This window comes from Pelophylax lessonae (genome assembly GCF_965119305.1).
Source record: "Pelophylax lessonae genome assembly, chromosome: 3".
Lineage (NCBI taxonomy): Eukaryota > Metazoa > Chordata > Amphibia > Anura > Ranidae > Pelophylax > Pelophylax lessonae.
This window is the reverse complement of record NC_138770.1, coordinates 316,454,515-316,479,024: the sequence shown is the minus strand read 5'-3', so window position 1 is coordinate 316,479,024 and position 24,510 is coordinate 316,454,515. Positions and strand designations below refer to the sequence as shown.

At 45.1% G+C, this 24,510-nt stretch overlaps 1 protein-coding gene across 1 annotated transcript; it reads right to left on the bottom strand.

Annotated features, from left to right (window-relative positions):
* Nucleotides 1-1,713: 1,713 nt before the first annotated feature.
* On the bottom strand, nt 1,714-24,308 carry EEF1AKMT4 (EEF1A lysine methyltransferase 4). Its single transcript, XM_082251404.1, has 3 exons — nt 24,150-24,308; nt 16,720-17,003; nt 1,714-2,133 (listed from the first exon to the last, which is right to left on the bottom strand). The coding sequence occupies exons 1-3, from the start codon at nt 24,286-24,288 to the stop codon at nt 1,846-1,848; spliced, it is 711 nt and encodes a 236-aa protein (XP_082107530.1). The 5' UTR covers nt 24,289-24,308; the 3' UTR covers nt 1,714-1,845.
* Nucleotides 24,309-24,510: the final 202 nt, after the last annotated feature.

Here is a 24,510-nt window from a genome sequence, read left to right as displayed (position 1 = left end):
GTTTTTTAAATTTGCCGCCTTTTGCAGCACAATAACCCGGAAGTGACGTCATGGACGCCGCCTCCGGGTTACGTCATCGGCGCCCCGATCGATGCCGTTTCCGGCATTCATCGGGACTCCATCCAGCCGGCGGACGTGCCGGCTGGGTGCTCGGGGCTCCCGGTGGGACGGGAGCCCCGGGCAAAGCCACGGAAGGCGGCGGGAGGGGGGGGGACGTCCCCTCCTGCCCCCCCGGGTAACGATCGAGCGGCTCCCAAGCCGCATCGGTCGTTACCGACGGAAAGCCGACCGTCGGCTTCAAACCACGGTACCGGGATGATGCCTCTAGCTAGAGGCATCATCCCGGTATAAACCCGCAAAGTGTACCGACGTATCGGTACGTTACTATGCGGTAAGTGGTTAAAGAAAACGACCTCAATACCGGGCACTTTTACCCTCTTCCTGCCCAGGCCAGCTTTCACACTTTGAATGACAATTGCGTGGTCATGCAATACTGTACCCAAATGATTTATCATTTTTTTCAGAGAGATAGAGCTTTATTTTGGTGGTATTCAATCACCAATGGGTTTTTTAAATTGTTTGCAAAACGAAAAAAAAAAAAAAAAAAAAAAACTTTTTTTCTTATTCATTTACAAATAAGTACTTTTTCTTCTTCACTAATGAATGCTGATGAAGAGGCACTGATGAGGCTGCACTATTGGGCACTAAAGGTGCTGCATTGATAATCACGGCAATGATGATCAGGGTCCTGATTATCAGAGTAAATGGCTGTACCCTGTCAAAATTGGCTCTCCTATCCTCATGCTGTGTCAGTGTGAGGAAAGGAGAGTTGATAACCGGCAAGACTGTTTACATGTGACCACAGCTGTGATTGGACATAGCTAATCACATAGTAAAGGGCCGCTGTGATTGGCTCTTTACCCCAATCTGATCTGCTGGGTCAAAGGGAGGCAGTGATCGCAGACACTTCCCACTGCATGTCCCAAGGGGTGTGCGAGAAGCGCGTTCTTTAAAGGATGATCAAAGGCGCCCTCCCAAAAATGAAGAGCTGCGCTGTAGCTGTATATCTGCTATAGCATTGTGGACAAGTGGTTAATTTACTTTCAGGAGATGGGGGTACTGCCAGACCAAATGCACTAACCCTTTAGTAAGTGAAGTTAAAACTGCATACCTTTTCTAGGTCAGTTACATAAAGTACTGAAGCCATAGTAACAGCATGACAGCCATTAAAGTAGCATTGTCAGAAGAGGTCAGCAAAAGCAGCCTAAATGCTCAGTACAGATTTTGTATCATTAACTTTGCACAGGAAGAAGTTCACTTTGCCAAATCATATCTGTTGCTGGCATTGTAATCTGAATGGTTTAAGTAGAAAGAAAACCACCCAGCACCACCATGTCCTGGGCAATCCCTTTCAGAATTAACCACACATTGGATAACTAGAAAAAGGGTTCATAAGGCTAATAATATTACACCCATTACAGTAATAAGTACATAAGTACAGTAATAAACCTCTAAAAAATTCAGATAAAAAGGTAAATAAGCAGTATTTTCTTTTTTTTGGAAGAGAGTAACAGCATTTTTATGATAAAACAAGTAGTTCATTGATTGACTTTCTCGCCCCAAGTGTCTCTTTTATAACAAATTATAGTTTGAACTACCGTGTTTTAAAGTACGTCAACTATTTTTCCTACAATAGATTTAACGGCAATTTTTGTAGAATCTTGCATTGAGAATAGTTCTGTTTTCTCTTCTACCTGAATGTGAACAGTTCTGTTTCCTTTTCATTACCCAATACAAGGACATTTATTGCATTTAATGCCAGTTATCTGAAACTGCCATACACATTCATATCTGGATGTTTCTTAAGAAGTCCTCATCTTCATACGCAGATATTGTTGGCACTATATCTGGGATAACACGTGGCTTATAAAGACTTTGTCCTCTTTCAATATCATAGGGTGTCATCTTTCCTCCTTTCAGCATAGTGTACAGAAAATAATGGAAGTCCCTTCCATAGGTGTCACATGACACAGACCAGCCATACTTTAGTTGTGCATAGTGTCGGGTGCGAAAATGAGGAGGGGAGAATGTGACTGAGATGAAGCATCCGCCAGGGGTGAGAACCCGACTAACCTGAGAGAGAAAACAGAACATTTAAGTGAACAACCATACAAATAGACAATATCAAAAATTAGAAATAAACCACATCAAAAGTTACTAATGAGACAAAATGGTAATGTTAAGTAAGCGAATCATAACACTGCCAATATGAAACAATACAGGTGTCACAACAGTATGGTACTCTGTAGAGAAGGAAAAGCATTTGTGTCTGTCCAACTAAAAAGATGCCTCCAGGCAGCAGTTTCCATGACAACCTAAGCAGACAACACTGACTTTGTCTCCATGGAAACCTATACAGCCACAGTTTTCTGAGTAATAGGAGCCCCACCCTCGCTTAGTGAAAAGGTCACAGGTCATTACCACAAGTTGAAAATATAACAGGCTAAGTGCTGTAGGATTTTAAAGTGTCCTTCTAAAACCAGTGTATAGAAACTTTACAATGGCAAGTAGAATGATATACAGTAAAACCTTGGATTGAGAGTAACTTGGTTTGAGCACATTTTGCAAGACCAGCAAAAATTTTTAAATACATTTTGATTTGATAAACAAGCGATCTCTTGATTTACAAGTAGCATCATGTCACAACTGAGTATAAAAGAGAAAAAAGGTGCCTCAAAAAGTAGCAATATGGTTACATTTAATTAAGGTACAATATTTAGAAACTCACATGGTTAATGAATAAAAGAGGCACATCTAAGTATGCAGGCATCCGGGGTAAAGCTGTCCATAGACTTTCTTCCACACCGCCATCAATGTCATCCCTTCCACACTGTGCTCCATAAGCACTTCAAGCCTCACCTTCAGATCGCTCTACTGCAGGGTAGTCTTCCCGGTCACTATTGCAGACTGACATCGGTGAGAGACGATGGTGTGGAGGATGGTCTATGTGGACAGCTTTACACCAGATGTCTGCATACTCAGATGCGCCGCTTTTAATCATCAACCATATTAGTTGCTAAATGTTGAACCTCCGTTAAATGTAACCATATTTCTACACTTAGAGTCGCCTCTCTTCTCTTTTATACTCTGTAGCTCCTGCTGAATTTTGCTTTTAATCCCCTTGTGGAGGCTGCCATTTGTGAATGGACATTTTATGGTTACACAACCTATAAAATTGCTATAGTCTTTTTATTTGGACTATAAACTGAAAGACTCATGAATAAATGGTTGTGGAACGAATCATTAGCATTTCCATTATTTCTTATGGGGAAATTTGCTTTCATATAAGAGTGCTTTGGATTACAAGCATGCTTCCAGAACTAATTATGTTCGTAATCCAAGGTTTTACTGTACCTGCATATGCTAACTGCTAGGCAGACTCAGTGGCCATCATCATGCCTTCATTGTAGATTTGTCAGTTATGCAAATAGTGAATGTGCACACACAGCAACAAGTCATGGGCCTAAAAGCACAAACCGTACTTCAGAGAACATGGATCCCTTTTCAAAAGAAATGTTCCTTTTATACACACACACACACACACACATTATGAAAACAAATCTAGAAAAACGAAGCTCAACTGTTCTTTCAATAATTTAATATACATTTTCAATACTACAAATATATAAACAGGAGGCACTCCCAAGTCTTCTTGTTTCAATTTTTACTTTTATAGTGCAAGAGTTACACAACTATTATATACAAGCCAAGACAGATGTAATTGTGGGGTAGATTTACTAAAAACTGGAGCACTCAGAATCTGGTGCAGATGTGCATTGTAGCCAATCTGCTTCTAACTTCAGCTTGTTCAATTAGGTTTTGGCAATAAAACCTGGAAGCCGATTGGTTTCTATGCAGAAGTGAGCCTGATAAACCCCTGTGTGTTGAAGAACCTGAACTGGAGATCTAGATATGAGCGCGAGAGCGAGATATACATATACATAAAATGAGAGAGAAGAATATGCAACTACATAACATTACCAGGAAGTCTCTTCCTGCTTCAGGAGGACTTTCTGAAGCTGGAAATTAAAGGTTACAGAAATTACATACAGCACTCCTAATTGTTTAGTGAAACAAGATAAAGGCGCTCTTCTCAGAAATTAGCAAGATTCAAATTCAGGACTCCAGGGATCAATTAAGGGTTAATTATTTCTCTTCTACTATCAGTTTATGGAAGAGAACGTGGAATATCAATGCTGCAAGAACATGCAGAGAGCTGCTTATTAGGAGGAGAGAACATATGGTCATGTTCTGCACACTGGACACCTTTACTACACTAGCCAATTTAAATTACATGGGGATAAATAAAAATACCAAAAGAAAAAAAATGAAATTAATAGTTATAATTGTATGGAGAATCAACAAATACAGTAGTCTTCAGCAAAGCTTACAGCAAATCAGTTACAATACTTACCATTAACTGTACATCAGACTGCATGAAGAATAATGTAAACATTTTAAAATCAAGCGTTTTACAACATACTGGCCAAAAAATAGGAGTATGAAAACTGCGGAATGATATTTAAAATGTATTTTCTGTACTAAATAGTGATAAAAGTTCAAAAAGGGAATGATGATGCTCTATGTATTGTTAAACATCGCCACCTAGTGCACAAAACAAGAAAGAATGAAAGCAGAAAAAATAAAAATAAAGCAAAGTAGAAAAAAGGTAATCCAGTTATTTGTTCATTAAAAATAATTTACAAAGCAATTTAAATTTTAAAATATAGCTTGTACAAGAAATTGCACCTGCAAAAGGACTCAGGGACAGAAAGCCATCAGAATGACAGGTCTAAAGTATTACACAATGGTTTATTCTAAAACCAGGCACTAGGTATCTGAAGGACAAAACCGAGTGATGTTTTAAAAACACAGCTGGGTGATGTTTATCTGATACATTTTTATAAAAATATTATTACCATGAAAACAATGTTAGAACTCTGTACCTAACAGCAAGCACAACATAGAATTCAACCGATAACAGGAAATAATGGTAAAAACTGTTAAAAATGTTTCTAAAAGGTAAAATTAAAAACACGAACACACACACACACACACACACGATTAGAATTACCTGCACTGTGCATTGGCTTTGCAGAGCAGCCATGATCCTCCTCTCTTCTTGGGTCCCCTGCTGACACTACTGTCGCCTCCCCCCTGCCAAGTGTCCTCATAGCAAGCGACTTGCTATGGGGGCACTTGTGCCTGCTCACTCCCACACTGGCTGTGTGTCCATTGAGCAGGGCATTGGCCCCAGCCCTGCCCCCCTCAAGGCTGTGACTGACAGCCTTGAGGGGGGCAGGGCTCAACAAAGATCTTTCTTACAAAGAATTGGAATGTATATACTGCCACATGCACAAAGGCTAAATCAATGTTAATATACAAGAGAATAACTATAAATTACTTTCCCGATGGTACCTTACTCCAGCCATCCTGCACAAGATAAACTCCTCATCAACAAGAAAATGCTGGAGGTGCACAGGTTGAACTCGATGGACTGTTGTCTTTATTCAACCTCAACAACTATGTAACAAATCGATCCACCAGTGGTCTACAAGTTTGAGTTATAGAATCTATACCCAAACACTTATCGGAAGCAGAACGCTTCACTCGATTATGCCAACATGAAACTTTTTGGATCTACACCCTGCATTCCCTTGCGCCCAATGGTATGAATGAGGAACCAGAGATTAGTACCATCCTATAATTAATCTATAGTCGTAACCGGACTTCATAAACATTTGTTGTATTACCTTTCCAGGTACCAATTTACTATCATTTATATAGTTAGTTTATTCAAGACGCCTCACTGTAAATATTATTCCTAATGTACTATTTATTGCCCCGAATGATTTGTAGTATATGACTTTGATATATTTATTTAATTGATTCCCCTTCCCTTTTCTCCCCCCCTTTCTTCCTTTATTTTCCTCTTTCTTCCTTTCTTTCTTCCTTTTTTTATCTTTACCCATATGTGTATATGCATTTCATATACACATTATTTACTATCATTTATTCCTATCCATCAACTATTCCACCACATTAATTTTTATTTTTATTCTTTTGTATTTTATTGTTTTGCACAGTCTGTTATTAGCTTGGATCGTCCCAATATTATTTCTGCTACTGTTTAAAATTTTGTTAAGCTCATTTTCGCTTTAATTGCTTGTTATATGCCCACTGTTTGGGGTGTATATATACTTCCCATCCTCCACACTTGAAAAAGGAGCGCGCATGCTCGGAAACGCGTTGTGTTCCCTTTTGCCCGTTGGTGACGTCACGCGCTGTCACGCTGCGGTCCAGGCTGGCTACAGTCAGCTGACCTGGAAGACCAAGAGCACAGGCACTCTCTTCACCGCTCAATCACGATCCCAGCTCCAGCATTGGATTTCCTGACATACCGCCACACGGATCAACTATGCACTGCACTGACAAGCTGATTATCCTTTACTCAATATGAGTGTATATTTGTGCTTTTTATCTATTATTAAACTACTGCACTTAGAGGCGCTCTTCTTGTCCTTTTTTTTATCCTCCTGATGTACAGAGTCAACTTCACTCTTGTGAAGAGCTTTTGCCCTTGTTGCATGTTACTGCTTACACCCATTCGAAGCCCATCCATCTTCTTTTCATGGACTCACTTATACTTTGGATTACATAACAGGACTAATAAAAAAAATCTATATATATATATATATATATATATATATATATATATATATATATATATATATATATATATATATGTCTTGTTTTATTTATACCTACAATCCAGTTTTTACTGCCCCTTTATGTAATAGTTACCTTGAGCGCCATATATTTCTATTCTCTAGCTTTATTCAACCTGGCCACTGGGGAATCCACAGCCCACCTGGTATCCACAACCTCCGCAAAGGGATAACGGCTTGCAAAAACGCTTAGGCACTGCCAGCATATGCTTAATGCGTCGCCATTGTTCATCCACAATAGAGTGAAACAAGTAGGGCTGCGGAATATAATCAAAAGATCGATGCATCGCGATTCGACCCTTCGCGATTCTGCATCGATGCGGGAACCCTGAATAATCGATTCCTGGCTCCTCCCCCCTCCCTCCCTCCACAGAAGTGTCATTGCTGGATTAATATGCAGCGGTGGCCTGGCTGCATCCGGCGCTGTTGCCCTCTCATTGGATGGTGTGTAGCCTCAGGAGGTGGGCGCAGCAGCACACCAACGGGCCGCCCCAACCACGCTCTCCCCCTTCCTCGGGATTTGTAGCTCTCACCTCCCCCATGGGCGGGTGTAGTCCTGCTCAAAGCCGACACAGACATGGCTGCAGCTATCATCACATCCCTCGGAAGAAACAGTCTGCTTCAGGAAATGAGCTGCGAGGGGAGGAGGAGGAGGGGTGCACTGCTAGGAGTGCTCGGAAGATGAGAGACCAGCCTGTCATGCTAAAAGTAAGTGAGGAGTGAGTGCAGCATAGAAGTGGCCCATCCCCCACCTCTGCTGTACCTCCAGTCCGTGTACTACTGTGCCTATCACATTGGGGCTTTTTTCTGTCTAGTTCTTCCTAAGATTTCCCTATAAACTTTCCCACCTGGAAACATCCACTTATCTACAAGTAGTATACTTGTAGATAGAATGCCTTCCTTTTTTTTTTTTTTTTTCCTTTCATTGATGTTGTTGACCTGCATTCTATCTAAGTTGCTACCAAAAGACTCAGCAATGATTTGTTAAAGTGATACTAAAGGGTATTATTTTTTTTCTATAAAATAAAAAAGCTATCATGCTTACCTGCTGGCCGTCTCTTGTACCATGTCTGCAGTCTCTGCCCCTCTCCTGTAGTGCGTCTGTAGTCTGTGACCCTCTCCTGTAGTGCGTCTGCAGTCTCTGACCCTCTCCTGTAGTGCGTCTGCAGTCTCTGACCCTCTCCTGTAGTGCGTCTGCAGTCTCTGACCCTCTCCTGTAGTGCGTCTGCAGTCTCTGACCCTCTCCTGTAGTGCGTCTGCAGTCTCTGACCCTCTCCTGTAGTGCGTCTGCAGTCTCTGACCCTCTCCTGTAGTGCGTCTGCAGTCTCTGACCCTCTCCTGTAGTGCGTCTGCAGTCTCTGACCCTCTCCTGTAGTGCGTCTGCAGTCTCTGACCCTCTCCTGTAGTGCGTCTGCAGTCTCTGACCCTCTCCTGTAGTGCGTCTGCAGTCTCTGACCCTCTCCTGTAGTGCGTCTGCAGTCTCTGACCCTCTCCTGTAGTGCGTCTGCAGTCTCTGACCCTCTCCTGTAGTGCGTCTGCAGTCTCTGACCCTCTCCTGTAGTGTGTCTGCAGTCTCTGACCCTCTCCTGTAGTGTGACATCTCGGACCCTCTCCTGTAGTGTGACAAGAGTGTCCTTTAAAAGCAAATGAAAATAAAAATGATTCTTTAATGCTTGATTGTTTTTTTTTTGTTTTTTTACAAAGTTTTGAAAACCGTTGGGCAGTGGGCTTGGCATGGGCAGTGGGCTGGGCATGGGCAGTAATCGTGATGCATCGTGGAATCGAATCGAATCGCGACCCTAATAATCGTAATCGCATCGAATCGTGAAGTAAAGATGCACAGCCCTAGAAACAAGTCAGAACAAGGTAATACTTTACCTGATTTGCGATATTTGCGGGAGCCAAAAAGACATCTGATGCTGTGGGTTCAGCCACCATTTTCAGAGTTTACCCCACAGAAACTATCAAAATTTTCCACCAAGGCGCTTTCTTGCGCGACAGCCGAGGAGGACAGGTCCTCTTCACCGTCAGAATGTGAAGACACCGACCCCTCAGGGTGGTCTGCGTCTGCGGCAACCATATCTGTGTCAGAATCCAAAGATCCTGCAGATGGAGGGGAGGACGGAGGACGTTTGGGGCTAGCAGCACCAGAACAAACCGACTGCACTTTTGACATCAGGCTTTGCAGAAAAAACACAATCTCTGGCTGCAACTGTGAGCCGGAGGGTCCCGCAGTCATTTTCAGGGGGTCTGCAGGTGATATTTTTTTTTTGTACTGCACTAAGTTTTCAATAAACTCGCACTAAGTTTTCAATAAACTCACTGTTTGGAAAAAAAAAAGTAGCATGGTAAAAATCTGAACAAGTACAACAATACAGGCAGTTTACATTGAATGAGTATTAGAAAAGGCAGCAGCCAAAAAGCAGGTATACAAGGTACAACCGATTAATGCTAGGCAGTACAGTTCGGTAGTGGTGCATGAAAATAGAGACAAAAAAGATGAGATGAGGGCATTTACCAGAACAAACTTATACATTAGTGTCCGGGCAACTCACTCACCTGTCCCAAATTTTATTGAACTTGGCGGGACACCCTCTGTGTTTATAGAGCAATTTATGAAAGGGAATATTGGTATTCACCTCACGTATCCACATAGCCAAGGTTGGGGGATCACTGCGCATCCAAGTCTTGGCTATCAATTTCCTGGCCACAAACAGCGTCTCCTGCAAGAATGTGGTCATCAACTTATTCATATCCCCATCCGGGTAAACATCAAGGAGACACTGTTTGGGGTCCAGCTGCAGCGGAGACCCCATCTTGTCATGTAGAAAGGCTACCACCTGTTGCCAGTAGCCCCGGAGCCGTGGACAACTCCAGAGCAAGTGGAAAAAGGTTCCTCCAGCCGCCTGGCACATTGGACAGCCAAAATCCCTATCAGGTTAGTATCTGGACATCCTAAGGGGTGTGAGGTAGGCCTTGTGTAAAATAAACGTCTGGGTAAGTCTGTCAGACAATTTCGGGGACACCTTCTGACAGGTCTCTAGTGCCTCCCCCCACTCCTCATCCTCTATAGGCCCCACATCCCGGGTCCAACGAGTCTTAAGTCCATAGGCTATCTCAGTGGAGGAGGGCTTGTGAAGCTCGGCATAGAAGAGGGAGATCAAGTGGGCAGGCTCCTGGCACTTAATCAGTTCCAAAAGCAGCACAGATTACGGGGTCGGCGGAGCTGCCAAAAACTGGGTGCGGAACGCGTGGGTCAGCTGTAAATATCTATAATACATATGGGCTGGGAGAGAGAACTGCTCCTGCATGTCAGAGTAAGACCTCAGGGTGCCTCCCGCTTGTATATGCTTCAGGAGGAATACACCCCACCTGCTCCACAATGAGGAGTCAGGAAGCGTGCAGAACTCCTGAAGTGACTTGTTGTGCCACAAGGGGGTAAAGTCATGGAGGGAGGGGCCTTTCAGTCTGTGCATCGCCACCTCCCAAACCCGGCTGTAATGAAAGAGTAGGGATGTAGGGTCTAGTCTCTCCTCCGCCCCTCTGGTACCCCGCAGTATTGCAGTCAATGGGTCTTGAGAGTGGCAGGTTCATCTAGGGCACAAAAGGGTTAGAAACCGTTCCCTGTCAGTCTTGTCTATGTGAAACAACTGGGAGAGCTGCGATGCTAAATAATAGAGATTGAAATCAGGGAGCGCCAGACCACCCAAGTCCGTTGGGTTCTTAAGTTTCCTCCAAGAAATCTTATGTCTACTCGATCCCCAAACAAAGGCCTTGAGAAGGGACTCCAATTGTTTAAAGTGTTTCAGGGCTAAATATACTGGGAAATGCCATACAACGTACAGCACTTTAGGGAGAAGGACCATTTTAATCAGATTTACTCTGCCCATTACCCCCAAAAGCTAATTTGGACCACACTTGGATTTTAGATTTTATCAGAGGGAACAGGGGTTGGATATTGTCAATGACATAGTCCTGTGGTCATGTTGTGACCTGGGCTCCCAAGTATTTAAAAACGGGGAACACATTTAAGGGCAGGGTTCGCAGGGGTCACAGCGGAAGGGGTGCCATCTATAGGGAGAATTTTTGATTTATCCCAATTGATCTGGAGGCCCGAAAATCTCCCAAAACGCTCTATAAGGGAGAGGGCTGTCAACAGGGAATCGTCTGGTCTTCCAGGTAAAGCAGGGTGTCATCTGCGTACATACTGATCTTTTCCGTAATGGAACCCCCGCGGAAACCATGGATATCAGGGTGGTCTCTAATGGCAATAGCCAAGGGTTCCGCCGCCAGGGCGTAAAGCAGAGGGGACAAGGGACACCCTTGAAGGGTCCCCCTGGACAGAGGAAACTCCGACGAGGTCCAACCATTAGCCAGGACTCTCGCTACTGTAGGAATGAATGCATGTCCGAGTGGTCAGTAGGAGCCCTGGAAGTATAGAGGTCACTAAAGAATGTGCGGAACCTGTCCGCGACAAGCTGGGGGTCAGTCAAGGGGGCACCAGAGTACGTCATCAGGTTGATCACCACTGGAGGTCGGGCTACACCAGTGGTTCTTAACCTGGGTTCGATCAAACCCCAGGGGGTTCGGTGAGTCAGTCTCGCGGGTTCGGCAGAGGTCAAGACACACACCCGACTCATATGATTCGTGATGACACGCCCCGCTCATTGGCTGCAGGTGATCACGCAACATCACTTGGCCTATCTGTGCTGCAGGGAATTTGGTGCGCCCAGTAGTGGATGGTACGTCGTGCGATTTCTTTCTTAATATTAATCCCTTCATACTATGTCTAGCAAAAAAAGAAAGTGGTCGGACGAATATGTACAATATGGATTCACATGTACAACGGAACGTGATGGGAGTCAGCGTCCGAACTGCACGATTTGCAATTCTAGTCTAGCACCGGCAAAACTAAGAGAACACTTCCTTAAGCTGCATGGAGATGGAAAATACAAGAACACAATGCTCGCTGAATTCAAGGTGAGGAGAGCCATATTTTATTTTTCCAATTAAGAAGGGTTCGGTGAATGCGCATATGAAACTGGTGGGGTTCAGTACCTTCAACAAGGTTAAGAACCACTGGTCTACACAATGAACCAGGTAGGTGAGAAGCTTCCCAGCTCGTTCGCCATGTGCAAACAGTCTTTACTTCTGAAAGAATAGTTTTGTCTTCGCTCATTCATAGTCCAGTTGGGTCACTAACTTGGAGGTCAGCTTGTACTGGGATTCATTAGCCTGGGTAGGATCCGCCAAATAGGAACTCTCAGCCGTGGCGAGGTTAGCCGTTGCCCGGGTGTAGGCCGCAGCAGAGTCCGCTTTAATAGCCTTAACACGAGATTGTAGGGTGGCTCTGGCATGTAATTTAAATGCCTCCCACACCGCTCCAGTAGAGGCAGTGTGATCGTTATCAGCAAAAAACTGACTCCAGGAGTCATCCAGTGCATTACCCTCCACCATCAGAGCCAACCACGCCGGGTTGAGTCTCCAGGCCGGCGGAGGTCTGCTGTGGGGCAAAGACAACACCACCCAGTATGGATAGTGATCAGACATGGACCTGGGAGAGAAACCCGCCTTAAGTAATCTGGGAAGTAGGGCCCGGGACAGCAGTATTAGGTCAATTCTGGACATGGTATGGTGGGATGCAGAAAAACAGGAATACGACCTCTGGGAGGGATATAGCGCACGCCATGTGTCCTGCAGCCCAAAACTCTCCAGCAGTCTGGCAAATCTAGTACTACAGGCCGGAGGCAATACCTGGGGAGAAGTGCCTAACCTGTCTAAGGTAGGATCAAGCACATTATTAAAGTCCCCAATCCAGATAGCCGGTAGAGCCAAATGTTAAACTAGGAAGGCAAACCCCTCTAACAAACACGTAAAAATACATATCTACCTAGGGGGTCGACATGAGATCCCAGAAGCTGAAAGTGGATTGACTTTGTCACAAGTACGGCCACAACTCTAGAATGGGATGTGTAAGCCGAGTGGTACACCCACCCCACCCACGGGCGTTTGAGTGACAGCTACATGCGCCCATCCAGATGAGTCTCAACCAGGACCAAGATGTCCGCACGCAGCTGTTTAAGGACATTGAAAACAGCCGTCCTTTTAATCTTGTCCCTCATGACCCTGACGTTCCACGTCAAAATTTTCAGGGTGGCCGCGCCCATTGAGTCAAACTTAAGGGGGTAAAAACCTCCAGGATCTCAGTCGTGTCCCCCCCCCCCCCCCCCACATAAGCCAGGGAAACAGTGAAAGAAGAAGAGCAACAGAGGGCACTCTATAACTAATACAGAATGCACCACCGGTACCATAACATGAACATAAATAATAGACGTGTACTTGCATAGATAAGACAGTTGCACTAAATGTAAAACTTCAGCCCCCCCACCCTGCCCTGCACCATCCCCAACACGTGCGGGCTTGGATCTCCAAAAAACTAACAAAAAAAAGAGGAGTCCCTGAGACATTCAGAATGTAGCGTGCATAGAAAAAAAGGAGGAGAAGAGCCAGGACCAGATCACATACTAAATACAACTCCCAGCAGGATCTAGTGCAAAAATGAACGGTTGGTCCAGTAGAAAAAGGGAGCACACTGAAAATAAAGAGGGAATGAATCAGGGAACATACACCTGGCACAGCAGGTGCAAGGGGCAAGAAAAAAACTTGCTGGGCAGCACAGTCCGTGACAAAATTCTACACCACAGGGGGTGTAGATAAAAAGAAAAATAGGGAGAAAAAGCAAAAGAAACATAAAAGAAAAGGGGAGAAAAAAAAATACAAACGAGGTGTAGTGGTGCTCCGCCGGAACATGCGACTTGTCTTGGGCCCTCCAGAGAAAGTTCGGAAGTGATGGGCGTCTGCGATGGACCCTGGGAACAGAGCCAGGGGCTCGCGTGTGCAGTTCGGATTGCAGACACAGTTCACTGGAACAGGTGATGTTGCAAGATAGAGCGGTTCCACAGGATACAGAGCAGGATAATCCGCACAGGGGAGTTCAGTGAAAGGGTAATACAACCAGAGCGCATCCAGGAAACAACCTAGGGGAATCAGGGGAGAGGGTCAGAGTGCACCTCATCCACGGGCTTCAAGGTGCTCTAACCAGGCTATGGCTGACTCTGGATCCTCAAAGAAGTGCACCCTGTCCTCTCCTTCCACTCGGAGACGAGCCGGAAACATCATAGCATATTTCAAGTTTTTAATGCGCAGCCTGCATTTGGCCTCCAGAAAATTTTTGACCTCCGCAGAAAAATCCGGGAAGACCGCAACTCTGCCATTGCCGATTGGGATGTTCCCCTTCACACGTGCCAGCCGCAGGATAGCGTCCCTGTCTTTATAGTTGAGAAATTTTGCTATAAACGTGCGAGGAGGTGCACCCTGGGGTGGTGGACGGCCCGATAGGCGATGAGCACGCTCCACCACAAAGGTGGGCTAGAGGGAGTCCATGCCATAGGTCTGAATAAGCAAGTTCTCCAAGTAGGTGGTTGGAACAGCGCCCTCAGGTAATCCAATAAAGCGCAAATTGCACCGCCGCAATCTGTTTTCCATATCGTCCTGTTTCTGCAGGATTTGTTGTACCTGTTGCTGCAGCCTGTCTGTAGAATTCTGTAGGTGGGGGAGGGAGTCCTCAAGCCCACTGATCCGGGGCTCAGTTTCAGTGACTCGTTCTCTTACTTTCTGCATATCTTGCCTGATCAGGGAGATGTCCACCTTGACCTCCTCTATTTTGGCTGTGAGGATCGTCTGGCAGAGCGATATTGCATCCAGTACTCTGTGTCCTGACCCGCTGCCGGCCCCACCTAAGGTCCCCGGGAAGCGCCATCTTGGGAGGAAGCTTCCTTCTCCTGCCGGCGGTATTTGTCAAGTTTTGCTACTGTTTCAGCTGATTTTTTTGGCGGAGACATGGTGCCGCGGGTGACCGGGAGGTAAGTGGAGAGAATCAGGGTTTATAGTTGCCGTAGGAGCGTAGGATTAAAGGATTAGGAGTTTAGTCCGGTGGAGCTCACCTCACCCACGTCTCACAGCATGCCGCGCCAGGCCACGCTCCTGCAAGTGATACTTTATCCTGGGACTCCATTTGCAAACAAAAAATTTTTTGTGCACTGCCCCTTCAAGACTGCGAAAAACAAGTTCTCCCTGTTATTACAGCAGACCCCAAAAACCTGAGCAATGTCTAAATATGGCAGAGCAGGAGAGGAAAAGCCTACAGGGGACCACCAGAACATTTACCAGCTCCAGATAAAAACGTGCAGTCCTGATCAGTGTCACAACGAAAAGTAACAGAAGAATAGGGAAAAGGGAAGAAGAAGCAACTCTGCCTGAAGCATAGAAAAAAACCATGCTGCATGCCAGTCCCGCCTCCAGACCACAAGAAAATGGCTGCTATACATTCTCAATGGGGAATTCCAGAAAATGGCTGCCCATACAAACTAATGGGAACACAGAGGTCATGAACCGCGGCAAAATGGTGGCCCCCATGCGGTCTCTGGGACCCCCAAAAGGGGTCCCAGAACAAAAGGCAACAAAGGGTCCCTATTCAAGGACCCCCCCCCCGACGATCCATCCCCTGCAAATGTGCCGAAAACCGGCCGCATTATTACCGTCCCCCACGGAGAAAACCCACAAGGAGGGGGGGGGGGAGCAAGGGGTACGCCAGTTAGACTTCCGGGGTGCCAGGGAACCGAGGGAGCCCCTAAGGTCTGACTATTCCAGGGAGGGGCCCGCGCCCAACCCATGACCTCCAGGGGTAGTGGGGGGACATGTTACTAACCATACTGCGGTACCAGGGGGGGGCGCCACTTTGAAACAGATCACCTCCCAATCGGGATGGTGGTGCTGTTAGCCAAGGGGAGGCTGCGACTCAAGGCGTTCCAGGTCATCTGCGTCCCGGCGAGATGATCCACTCGCAGGCTCGTCCCCATCCATGGGGGCACTGTCGTGGCAAGGCCTAGTACTGGACTATAGCCTGCTCACGCTCGCAGGCCAGGCTGGGAGACCTTAAGGATCTATATTAAACAGCGTGAAAACCACAGCCGGCTGTTGCTTGTAGTTCCTCTGGATCTTGGTCCTCAGAAACTAACTAGAGAAAAAAAAAAAAATCACAAACTTTCCCTGTTACATCTAAAACTGAAGTCCCAGCAGGGAGCTAGGTCCTATCCCCGTCACTAAGCAGAACAAACTGTTTGAGTATAGCAGAGCCTGAGGGGTTAAGCCTGCTGGGACAGCCCCTATAGGCATGGACAAGCTTTTTCCCGCCTAGTACCTATTCCTAGTGGGAGGAGCATAACCCTATAGTCTATGATTAAGCAGAGCTGTGTCTGTCGAACGATAGAGAAAAAATTTTTACTATCCAGAGTTAAAACCACAAGGGCAGAAGACTTAATAGATGGAAACATGAAAAAAATGACTGAAGAGCCGCACTGACATGAGTTTTTGAAATCACGATTTTCAGATGAAGTTGTACATTTTCAAAGCCGCATTTAATGAGAATGAGGTGTAAACTTTATGCTCAAATTCATTTTAGTGTTTTTTTTCCCCTGAAAATATAAATTTGTTAATTTATATTGTTAATTATTTGTACAAATACTCTGTGACAAAGAATTGCAACCATCCTCCTTGATTTTTTTTTTCCATCCTTTGATTTTACAAGGCCTCTGTGTTCAGAAAAAAAATATTGTTCTGGGGCTTCTAAGTTTACATTTTTCACAGCAATGTTGGCTATAAACAAAAAAATTGCTCTAGAGGGGGGAAGTGGTTTGCAGGGGTCTCCAAAATATGGCCCTCCAGTTGTTCAGGAACTACAATTCCCATCATGCCTAGTCATGTCTGTGAATGTCAGAGTTTTACAATGTCCCATGGGACGTGTAGTTCTGCAATAACTGGAGGGCCATAGTTTGGAGATCCCTGGGTTAAGGAAAAGATCACATATTCTTACCTCACTCAGCACTTCATCTACCAAGTTAACAGTTGCTGGAGTAATGTTCCAAGGGTCTTTCTCATCCACCATCATTGAATCCAAAGTTCCTTTCTCAATAACCAGGTCAAAGCTTTCTTTAGGAAACTGAAGCTGTCGAGCATCCATCACCATCCAGCTCATTTCAGGAATGGTAGCGTTTCTCTCTGTCATTTCCTTTATGCAAATTGGTGAGTAATCAATGCTGATAATGGGGCTCACACCTTCTGCATACAGATCAGCGCTCAGTGAACTAGTTCCACATCCTGTGAAAATGAAATTAAGTATTTAATATACATTGAACAAGATATAGTGTAAACAAAGGACCTGATATTTTTTTATTTTAACAGTCATCCTGGAAGAAGAAAAAAAAAAAAAAAAGAAATGGTCAGGCATTGCGCTGTAAGCGCGACTTTCATCGTCTATGCAGCTTGGATCCCTAATATGTAGAACCACATTTATAAATGTATTTTATTACACTAGTATGGGCCCATGGACAGAAATTGATTCTGCATTCTACAAAGAGCATGCAGTTTCATATATAAACTGCCCATATACCTATGAAGGCAGCTGGCTGTTCAGAGACAATTTAACTCCACAGAGGATCTCTTGGCTGGCTGACTGGCCAGCCTATAAACGCACCGTCTGGCTGAGCATATATGAATATGTCCATAGAATGGAGGAGTAGCCAGGACCTCCCAGCACCAGGATTAAACTAAACCTTTCAGAAATTTGGGTAAACCATCTAAAAGCTTCAGTGAAATGATCATATAAAAATGATGAGAAAATTTCAGGTAGATGAAGTTATATAGACAGATCTAAACCCATAATCTCCCTATTGGTCAGCTAAGCTTCCCAATACATTACATTAACAGTTTCAAAAGTGGGGTACACATTAAGAAGATCAGGCGAACGATGGTCCGATTTTTCTCATATCACAGCAAAGTCGGAATAAAAGAAGGAAATAATGTACAAGAATTTTCGTACAACAAAGGCTTTTTCTTGTTGTTGGTTTCTAAACATGCATAGTCTGATTTTTCTTGTATATAAATCATATGAAAACTGTTTTTCCCTTTAGAAATTTTCGTTCAGAAAAGTCAGAATCGGATTTAGATAATCGTACAATCCTTCCTGGACATTTTAGGGCCCATTCACACTAGGCACTGCATGTGAATCGCACAGGAACGCTGTGCGGTTCATTTGCTTCACATACAGTTCTGTGAAGTGCGATTTCAGCCCCATTAATTTTGCATGTGCTACGCTATTTTTGATACTTTCATACCATGGGATTTGGTGCAGGCAAACAATGCGTTTGCATTGTCATTAGCTTGAACTTACCCCTGCAGCAAATCGCAAGGGCTTTTCGATCTGAATGTGGTGCGGAAACGCAGCACTCCCACACTGCATTATCCTAGGTTACTATCTCTGTTTTTTTTTTTGCGGCCTACATTTGTGCGGGCACAGCAGCCCATTCATTCAACTCACTCATTTCTCACTAAAAGGGCGCATGCACCTATTTCAAAACACAACCCTCAGGGAAAATTGCATGGTCATTTTGAACGGACTGCATTTCTACATGTGTGGGGGTGCCAGCCAGAACGAATGGCAGCCCCGCACATTTTCACTGCGTGTGGTTGCGGGAATCTCTGCAATTCCTGCAGCTACATGCATGGGTGTGAACCAAGAAATATGGGGTGAACAGACCCTTAAGCCTGGTTCACATCTATGCAGTTTGCTTTTGATCAGTCTCTGCAGTGAATTTTTAAAGTCATTTGCATTTTTTATGCCTTTTTTATTTTTAAAAACATCGGTCACACTGAATCAGACTATTTCAAGTGAAGTCGCACAATTTCAAAGTTGCATTTCAGCGCGAATTGGAAGACGCACAGATGTCTATGCAAGTCGCACCAGAACTTGCAAAAGTAGTACAGGAACCACTTTCAAAATCAATGCGACTCTGATAGTGGAACCAACATGACCGCTTCCATTGTGGACAATAGGCTAGGTTCACCCTTGTGCGATGACAGACATTTCATGTGATTCGCACTGCATTGCTGTGCAGATCACATGCGATGTGATTTCAGCCAAAATGATGCAGGAGCCATTCTTTGGTCTGCACAGGAATTGGATCGCAAGTGTGTTCACACCCATGTGATCCGATTCCTGCACCATTTCACATTTCACACTGCGATCTACAAACCAATCTGGGGGTGTCATTACCTTTACATTGACACCTCCAGCGGTTTGCAGATCTCAGTGTGCGATTCAGGTGCGACACGGAAACTGGGACTGAATCACAGGGTTTCCCGAACGGCACCAGTGTGAACTGGGATATAGGTTGTGACTGGTCATGCAATTTGAAATTTGGGAGATGGTCACACTGGGAGGAAAAGGTTTTTGTTGATAGGCAGACTTAAAAAAAAAAAAAAAAAAAAACACTACATGAGTTTCCGCAGCATATCTGTTGAGCCCTGGTTCACACTTAGGCCCCTTTCACACTTGTGCGACCTGAAAGTCCTGTGACTTTGACTGGAATTGAAGCAATGCCTGTGTGAGTCGCATCAAAGTAGTGTAGGGACTACTTTGAAGTCGCACAGGTATGAACGGTACTCATTGGAAATCATGGGATACAACTTGTCATGCAATTTTGCAGTCCCAAGTCGCAGGACAAGTGTGAAAGGGGCCTTATGTGATGTGGGAAACGCAACAAATCTTGTGCATTTCCCGCATCGCAAGGTGTCCATGCAATCTGCTGCGAATGTCAATGTTATCTTAACGTATGACAAAACACGTTGGGAGGAGTCTGGTCACGTGACGTCGCCATGCTGGGTAGTCGGCCATACAATCGGGTGGAATCATTACTAATACCATAAGGACTTACATGTGTTTTTAACACTTCTGTTAGTAAGTACTTTGGATCTTTTTAATAAATTCTTTGTGAGTAATGCTGTGCAATAAGGTTTCTTCATGCTTATCCCTACATGCATATGCTGTGAACAGGGCCACTGATAGGGGGGGGACCACCAGCCCTCTTGTAGGGGGGCCCACACAAGAGAGGGGGATTAGTGATGGACAACAAATACATAAATCTTCCTCCAGCACCTGAATCTAATCTGTCCCTCTCCCTGCTATCCGCTTTTATCTGTTGAGAAAGAGACAGTTGTCCCTCACTAATCCCCCTCCCTTGTGTGGGCCCCCCCTTCCAGCACTTATCTCTGCTCAGGAGTTTATTTGTAAATTGTAACTTTGTTTCTCTCTCTCTGTCTCTCTGATCACTGAGCTACAACTGGCCAGCCTGTATATGTTTTTCATCTCATCTTCTTATTTATTTAACATAGTTTTTTTTAGATTTAGCAGGAATTATGCGAGTTATGTTATATTTGTTATTGCTAATAGTGATTTTGTTGTAATTTTAGCTAAATATATCTTTAATATTTTCTTGGGGGGGCCCTGCCAGGTAGTCTGTACGGGGCCCGCGATTTCTAACAGCAGCCCTGGCTGTGAAAGTCTATCTATGATGGATCGTGTCAGCATGTTAGAGATTCTTCATCTCATATGAGTGGAGAGTTGGAATGGAATACTTCTAAGCTTAACTGACTACTTTTGACCCCAGTAGTTCATCTTTTAGGGTAAGGATCAGTGTGAACCTTTCCTTTGGTGACTGATCCTTCCCAACACCCTTCCTGTGTGGATTTTACATTTTTGGATTATTCTTCTTAACCACTTGCCGACCGCCGCACGACTATCTACGTCGGCGGTCAGCCCCTCACAGGCAAAGTGACGTAGGGCTACGTCACTAGCTTGTGAGGGTCTAGGGAGCGAGCGCGCTCCCGCGTGGTCACGGACCCCCCCCCCGCACGTGTGACCGGCGGACCCGATGTCCGCCGGCCACTCTGCGATCGGCGGGGGAGAGGGAGAAAGTCAGGCAGCTTGTGTAAACAAGCTGCCTGTCATTCTCCCCTCTGTATGAGAGCTGATCATATGGATCTACTATGTAGATCCGTTGATCACTCTGCATACAGCTGAAGCCACAGCCAATCACAGTTAGAATCACGCCCCTAGGGACACACACAGCCCCTCCCTCCCAAATAAAGTTAACCCCTTCACTACCAGTGTATTTTTACAGTAACAGTGCCTATATATAGCACTGATTACTGTAGAAATGTCACTGGTAACCCCAAAAGTGTCAAAAATGTCAGTCAAGGGTCCGATCTGTCCGCCGCAATGTCGCAGTACCGCAAAAAAAAAAAAAAAAAAAAAAAAAAAAAAAAAAAATCGCAGATCGCCGCCATTACGCGTTAAAAAAAAAACCCAACAAAAATCTTTCCCTTAGTTAGTAAACGCAATAACTTTTGCGCAAACCAATCAAAATACGCTTTTTGCGATTTTTTTTACCAAACATAGGTAGCATAAAACAAATTGGCCGAAAATGTTAAAAAATTTAGATTTTTACATTTTTTTTGGGGGGAATTTCATATAAAAAAAAGGGTAAAATATTGCTATTTTTGCAAAATTGACGCTTTTTTTGTTTATAGCGCGTGATCAAAAAAAAAAAAAAAAAAAAAAAAAAAAAAAAAAAAAAAAAAAAAAATCGCACAGGTGATCAAATATCGCCAAAAGAAAGCTCTGTTTGTGGGAAAAAAAGGACGCCAAATTCGTTTAGGTACAGCGTCGCACGACCGCGCAATTGTCCGTTAAAGTCACGCAGTGCCGAATCGCAAAATACCCTCTGGTCGTTTAGCAGCCAAATCCTCCGGGGCTTAAGTGGTTAAAGAGGTCTTTCAATATAGTTTGGACTTTACAGTGGCTTAAGCGCTGCATTTATGTGCCATTTCCAATGTTCTTGGCCAGGAGAATTGTGCTAGCAGCGTTTGACATATTTGCAAGATAGTACTGTATTTAGTTTCTAAGGCTCCATGTACACGGGACGCTGGAAATGGCCGTTTAGGAGCAGTTGGGCGTTTTTTTCAGAAGCCCCTGAACCCATCTACATTTTATCTTATCTGTCCATGTACACCAGGTCGTTTACAGTCATTTGCAGGCAGTTGCGTTCAGGGACTTTTTTTAGAACGCAATTATTTGCGTTCAAACGTGTGTTTCCCGACGTTTCAAACGCACAAACGCGTCCGAACGCGATGACCCGCGTTTAGCGTTTTTCCATTTTAAAGGGGAATAATTTTTTTAACCTCTAGGAACGGTTCTAAACGCAAACGCCCGCAAACACCGCTAAACGCCCGCTAAACGCAGGTACAAACGCGACCGAACGGACGTTTCAAACGTCCTAAAAATTCCAGCTTTCAAAGGGACTTTTAACAACATCCCGTGTACATGGAGCCTAACAAGCGCAGGTGATTCGTTGGTTTTTAACCACTTGCAGACCAGCCGCCACATTTATATGGCGGCAGGTTCCCACGAATCGCCATACCTGTACGGCGGTCCACAGGAGCGATGGATCAGCTTCCCCGCTGACGAGTGACCGCGCGCCCCCAGGATCGCTCCTGCGGACCACCGTACAGGTAGAGCGATTCGCTGGAACCTGCCGCCGGGGGCACCTGCGATTGCTCCCTGTGAAGAGACAACGGCAGTCTGCTGTTGTAAACACGGCAGATCGTTCTCTCTGGAATCAATGCAGAGCTCCTGTGTTCCTTCTATTTAGGAACACAAGTCTCTGTATTGATTTCACAAGGCCATCCCCCCTCCCCCACAGTTAGAAAACACCCCCTAGGCTCACCACTTAAGCCTTTGATCGCCCCTCGGTTAACCCCTTCCCTACCAGTGTCATTAGTACGCCCCTGGGTTAACCCCTTCCCTACCAGTGTCATTAGTACAGTAACAGTGCATATTTTTAGCACTGATTACTGTAGTAATGTCACTGATCCCCCTAAGAGTGTCAAAAATATCAGTTAGGTGTCCGATCTGTCTGCCACTATGTCACAGTCCCGCTAAAAATCGCTGATTGCCGCCATTACTAGTAAGAAAAATAAATAAAAATGACAAATCTTTCCCCTAGTTTGTAGATGCGATAATTTTTGCACAAGCTAATCAAAATACACTTATTGGGATTTTTGTAACCAAAAATATGTAGCAGAATACATATTGGGCTAAAATGATGAAAAAAATGTTTTTATTTTTTATTAGGAATGTTATACAGCAGAAAGTAAAAAAAGTTTTTTTGTTTTTTCAGAATAGTCACTTTTGTTGTTTATAGCGCAATAACAATGCACAGGTGATCAAATACCACCATAAGAGCCGGTGTAACGTGAGAATTACCTACCCCGTGAGAAAAACCTACCCCTCGTCACTTCCGGCCAGGAACAGCTGAGCAGCGCAGCAGTGCGCATGCTCACAGCCCCGGATACCGAATGGAAGAGCTGAGGATCAGACTAGTGCGCATGCGCACTAGTCTGAAACGATCTCGGTGTCCGTTAAAAAAACCTACCGACGCGCCGGTGACATAAAATAGCTGTGCTGCACTATGAGTCATCTCCGCTCCTGTCCCGGTCACTTCCCTGATCTTGGCTAGTAAATATAAAAGCGGCTGGCGGCTCCGTAATTTATCTTTTCATACACCCGCCGCCGCTTTTATATTTAGTAGCCGAGAGCAGGGAAGTGACCGGGAAAGGAGCGGAGATGACTCATAGTGCAGCACAGCTGTTTTAATGTAACTGCTCGCGTTACACACACTGCCGTGAACCGGAAGTGACGGGGGTAGGTTTTTCTCACGGGTAGGTAATTCTCACGGAACACTGGTTCACATTAGAGCGATCCGACTTGCCGGGGCGACCTCACAAGTCGCGCTGCGCTGCTCGCACCGCGACCTCGGAGCGGCCGGCACGGACTTCATAACATTGAAGTCAATGCAGGTCGCTCCGGGTCGCCCCAAAGAAGCTCCGGACCCTTTTTCTAAGTCGGAGTTGTGTCGCTCCTATTAGAACGGGTCCACAGCTTCTTTATGGCAGGCGACCCGTCAGGCGACCAGGTCGCCCCAGTGTGAACCGACTCTAAGAAAGCTCTATTTGTGGGGGGGGGGGGGGGGAACATCAATTTTCTTTGGGTACAGTGTCGCACGGCCACGCATTTTTCCATTAAAGTGATGCAGTGCCAGATCACAAAAATGACCTGGTCATTAAGGGGGAAAACCTTCCGGTCCAGAAGTGGTTAATTAATGACACCTTGAAGCAAAACGCGCAACAAAAAAAAAACAACACCTAGGCATGAACCAGGCATCGCTTTTTGAAATCGCAGGCAGAATCGCCAACATTTCAAAACGCCTTTGGGTGAGCGCAGACCGATTCCCCTCACTTCCTATTGCATCTCCCCAAGCTGCTAATGATAAGCGCTATTATGGCACCCATGTGGATAGGCTTCGGTGCTGTAGAATGGAAATGAATAGTAGTACAAAGTATGTGTACCCAACACCAGTGCTCGCAGGCCAGGCCTCAGCTGTCTCCTGACTAGGTGAGCGAAGTCCTCATACGGACCGAACCACTCGTGTCCTCCGGACCTCTCCCGCTCATAGCGAGTATCCCAGTACCCCGACTCCTTGTACATTCCGGACACGTGCAGCTTCCGCCGGTCTGCACGCCCTCCCTGATGACGTGAGCAAAGGGCGGGGCCAGTGTTTGTACACCGGAGTCTCCCGTGCCGTTGTTCCGTGAGAATTACCTACCCTGTGAGAATTACCTACCCTGTGAGAATTACCTACCCCTCGTCACTTCCGGCCAGTAATTCTCACGGAACACCGTGTATACACGTGGAATATCTAAAGGCACA

Excerpts from the sequence above, each read along its gene's own strand:
- EEF1AKMT4 (XM_082251404.1), bottom strand. The coding sequence starts at position 24,288 with ATGTACAAGGAGTCGGGGTACTGGGATACTCGCTATGAGCGGGAGAGG. Across the intron at positions 17,004-24,149 it reads CCTGCGAGCACTGGTGTTGG|GATGTGGAACTAGTTCACTG; the intron begins GTACACATACTT and ends TCATTTTCACAG. Across the intron at positions 2,134-16,719 it reads TAGATGAAGTGCTGAGTGAG|GTTAGTCGGGTTCTCACCCC; the intron begins GTAAGAATATGT and ends TTTCTCTCTCAG.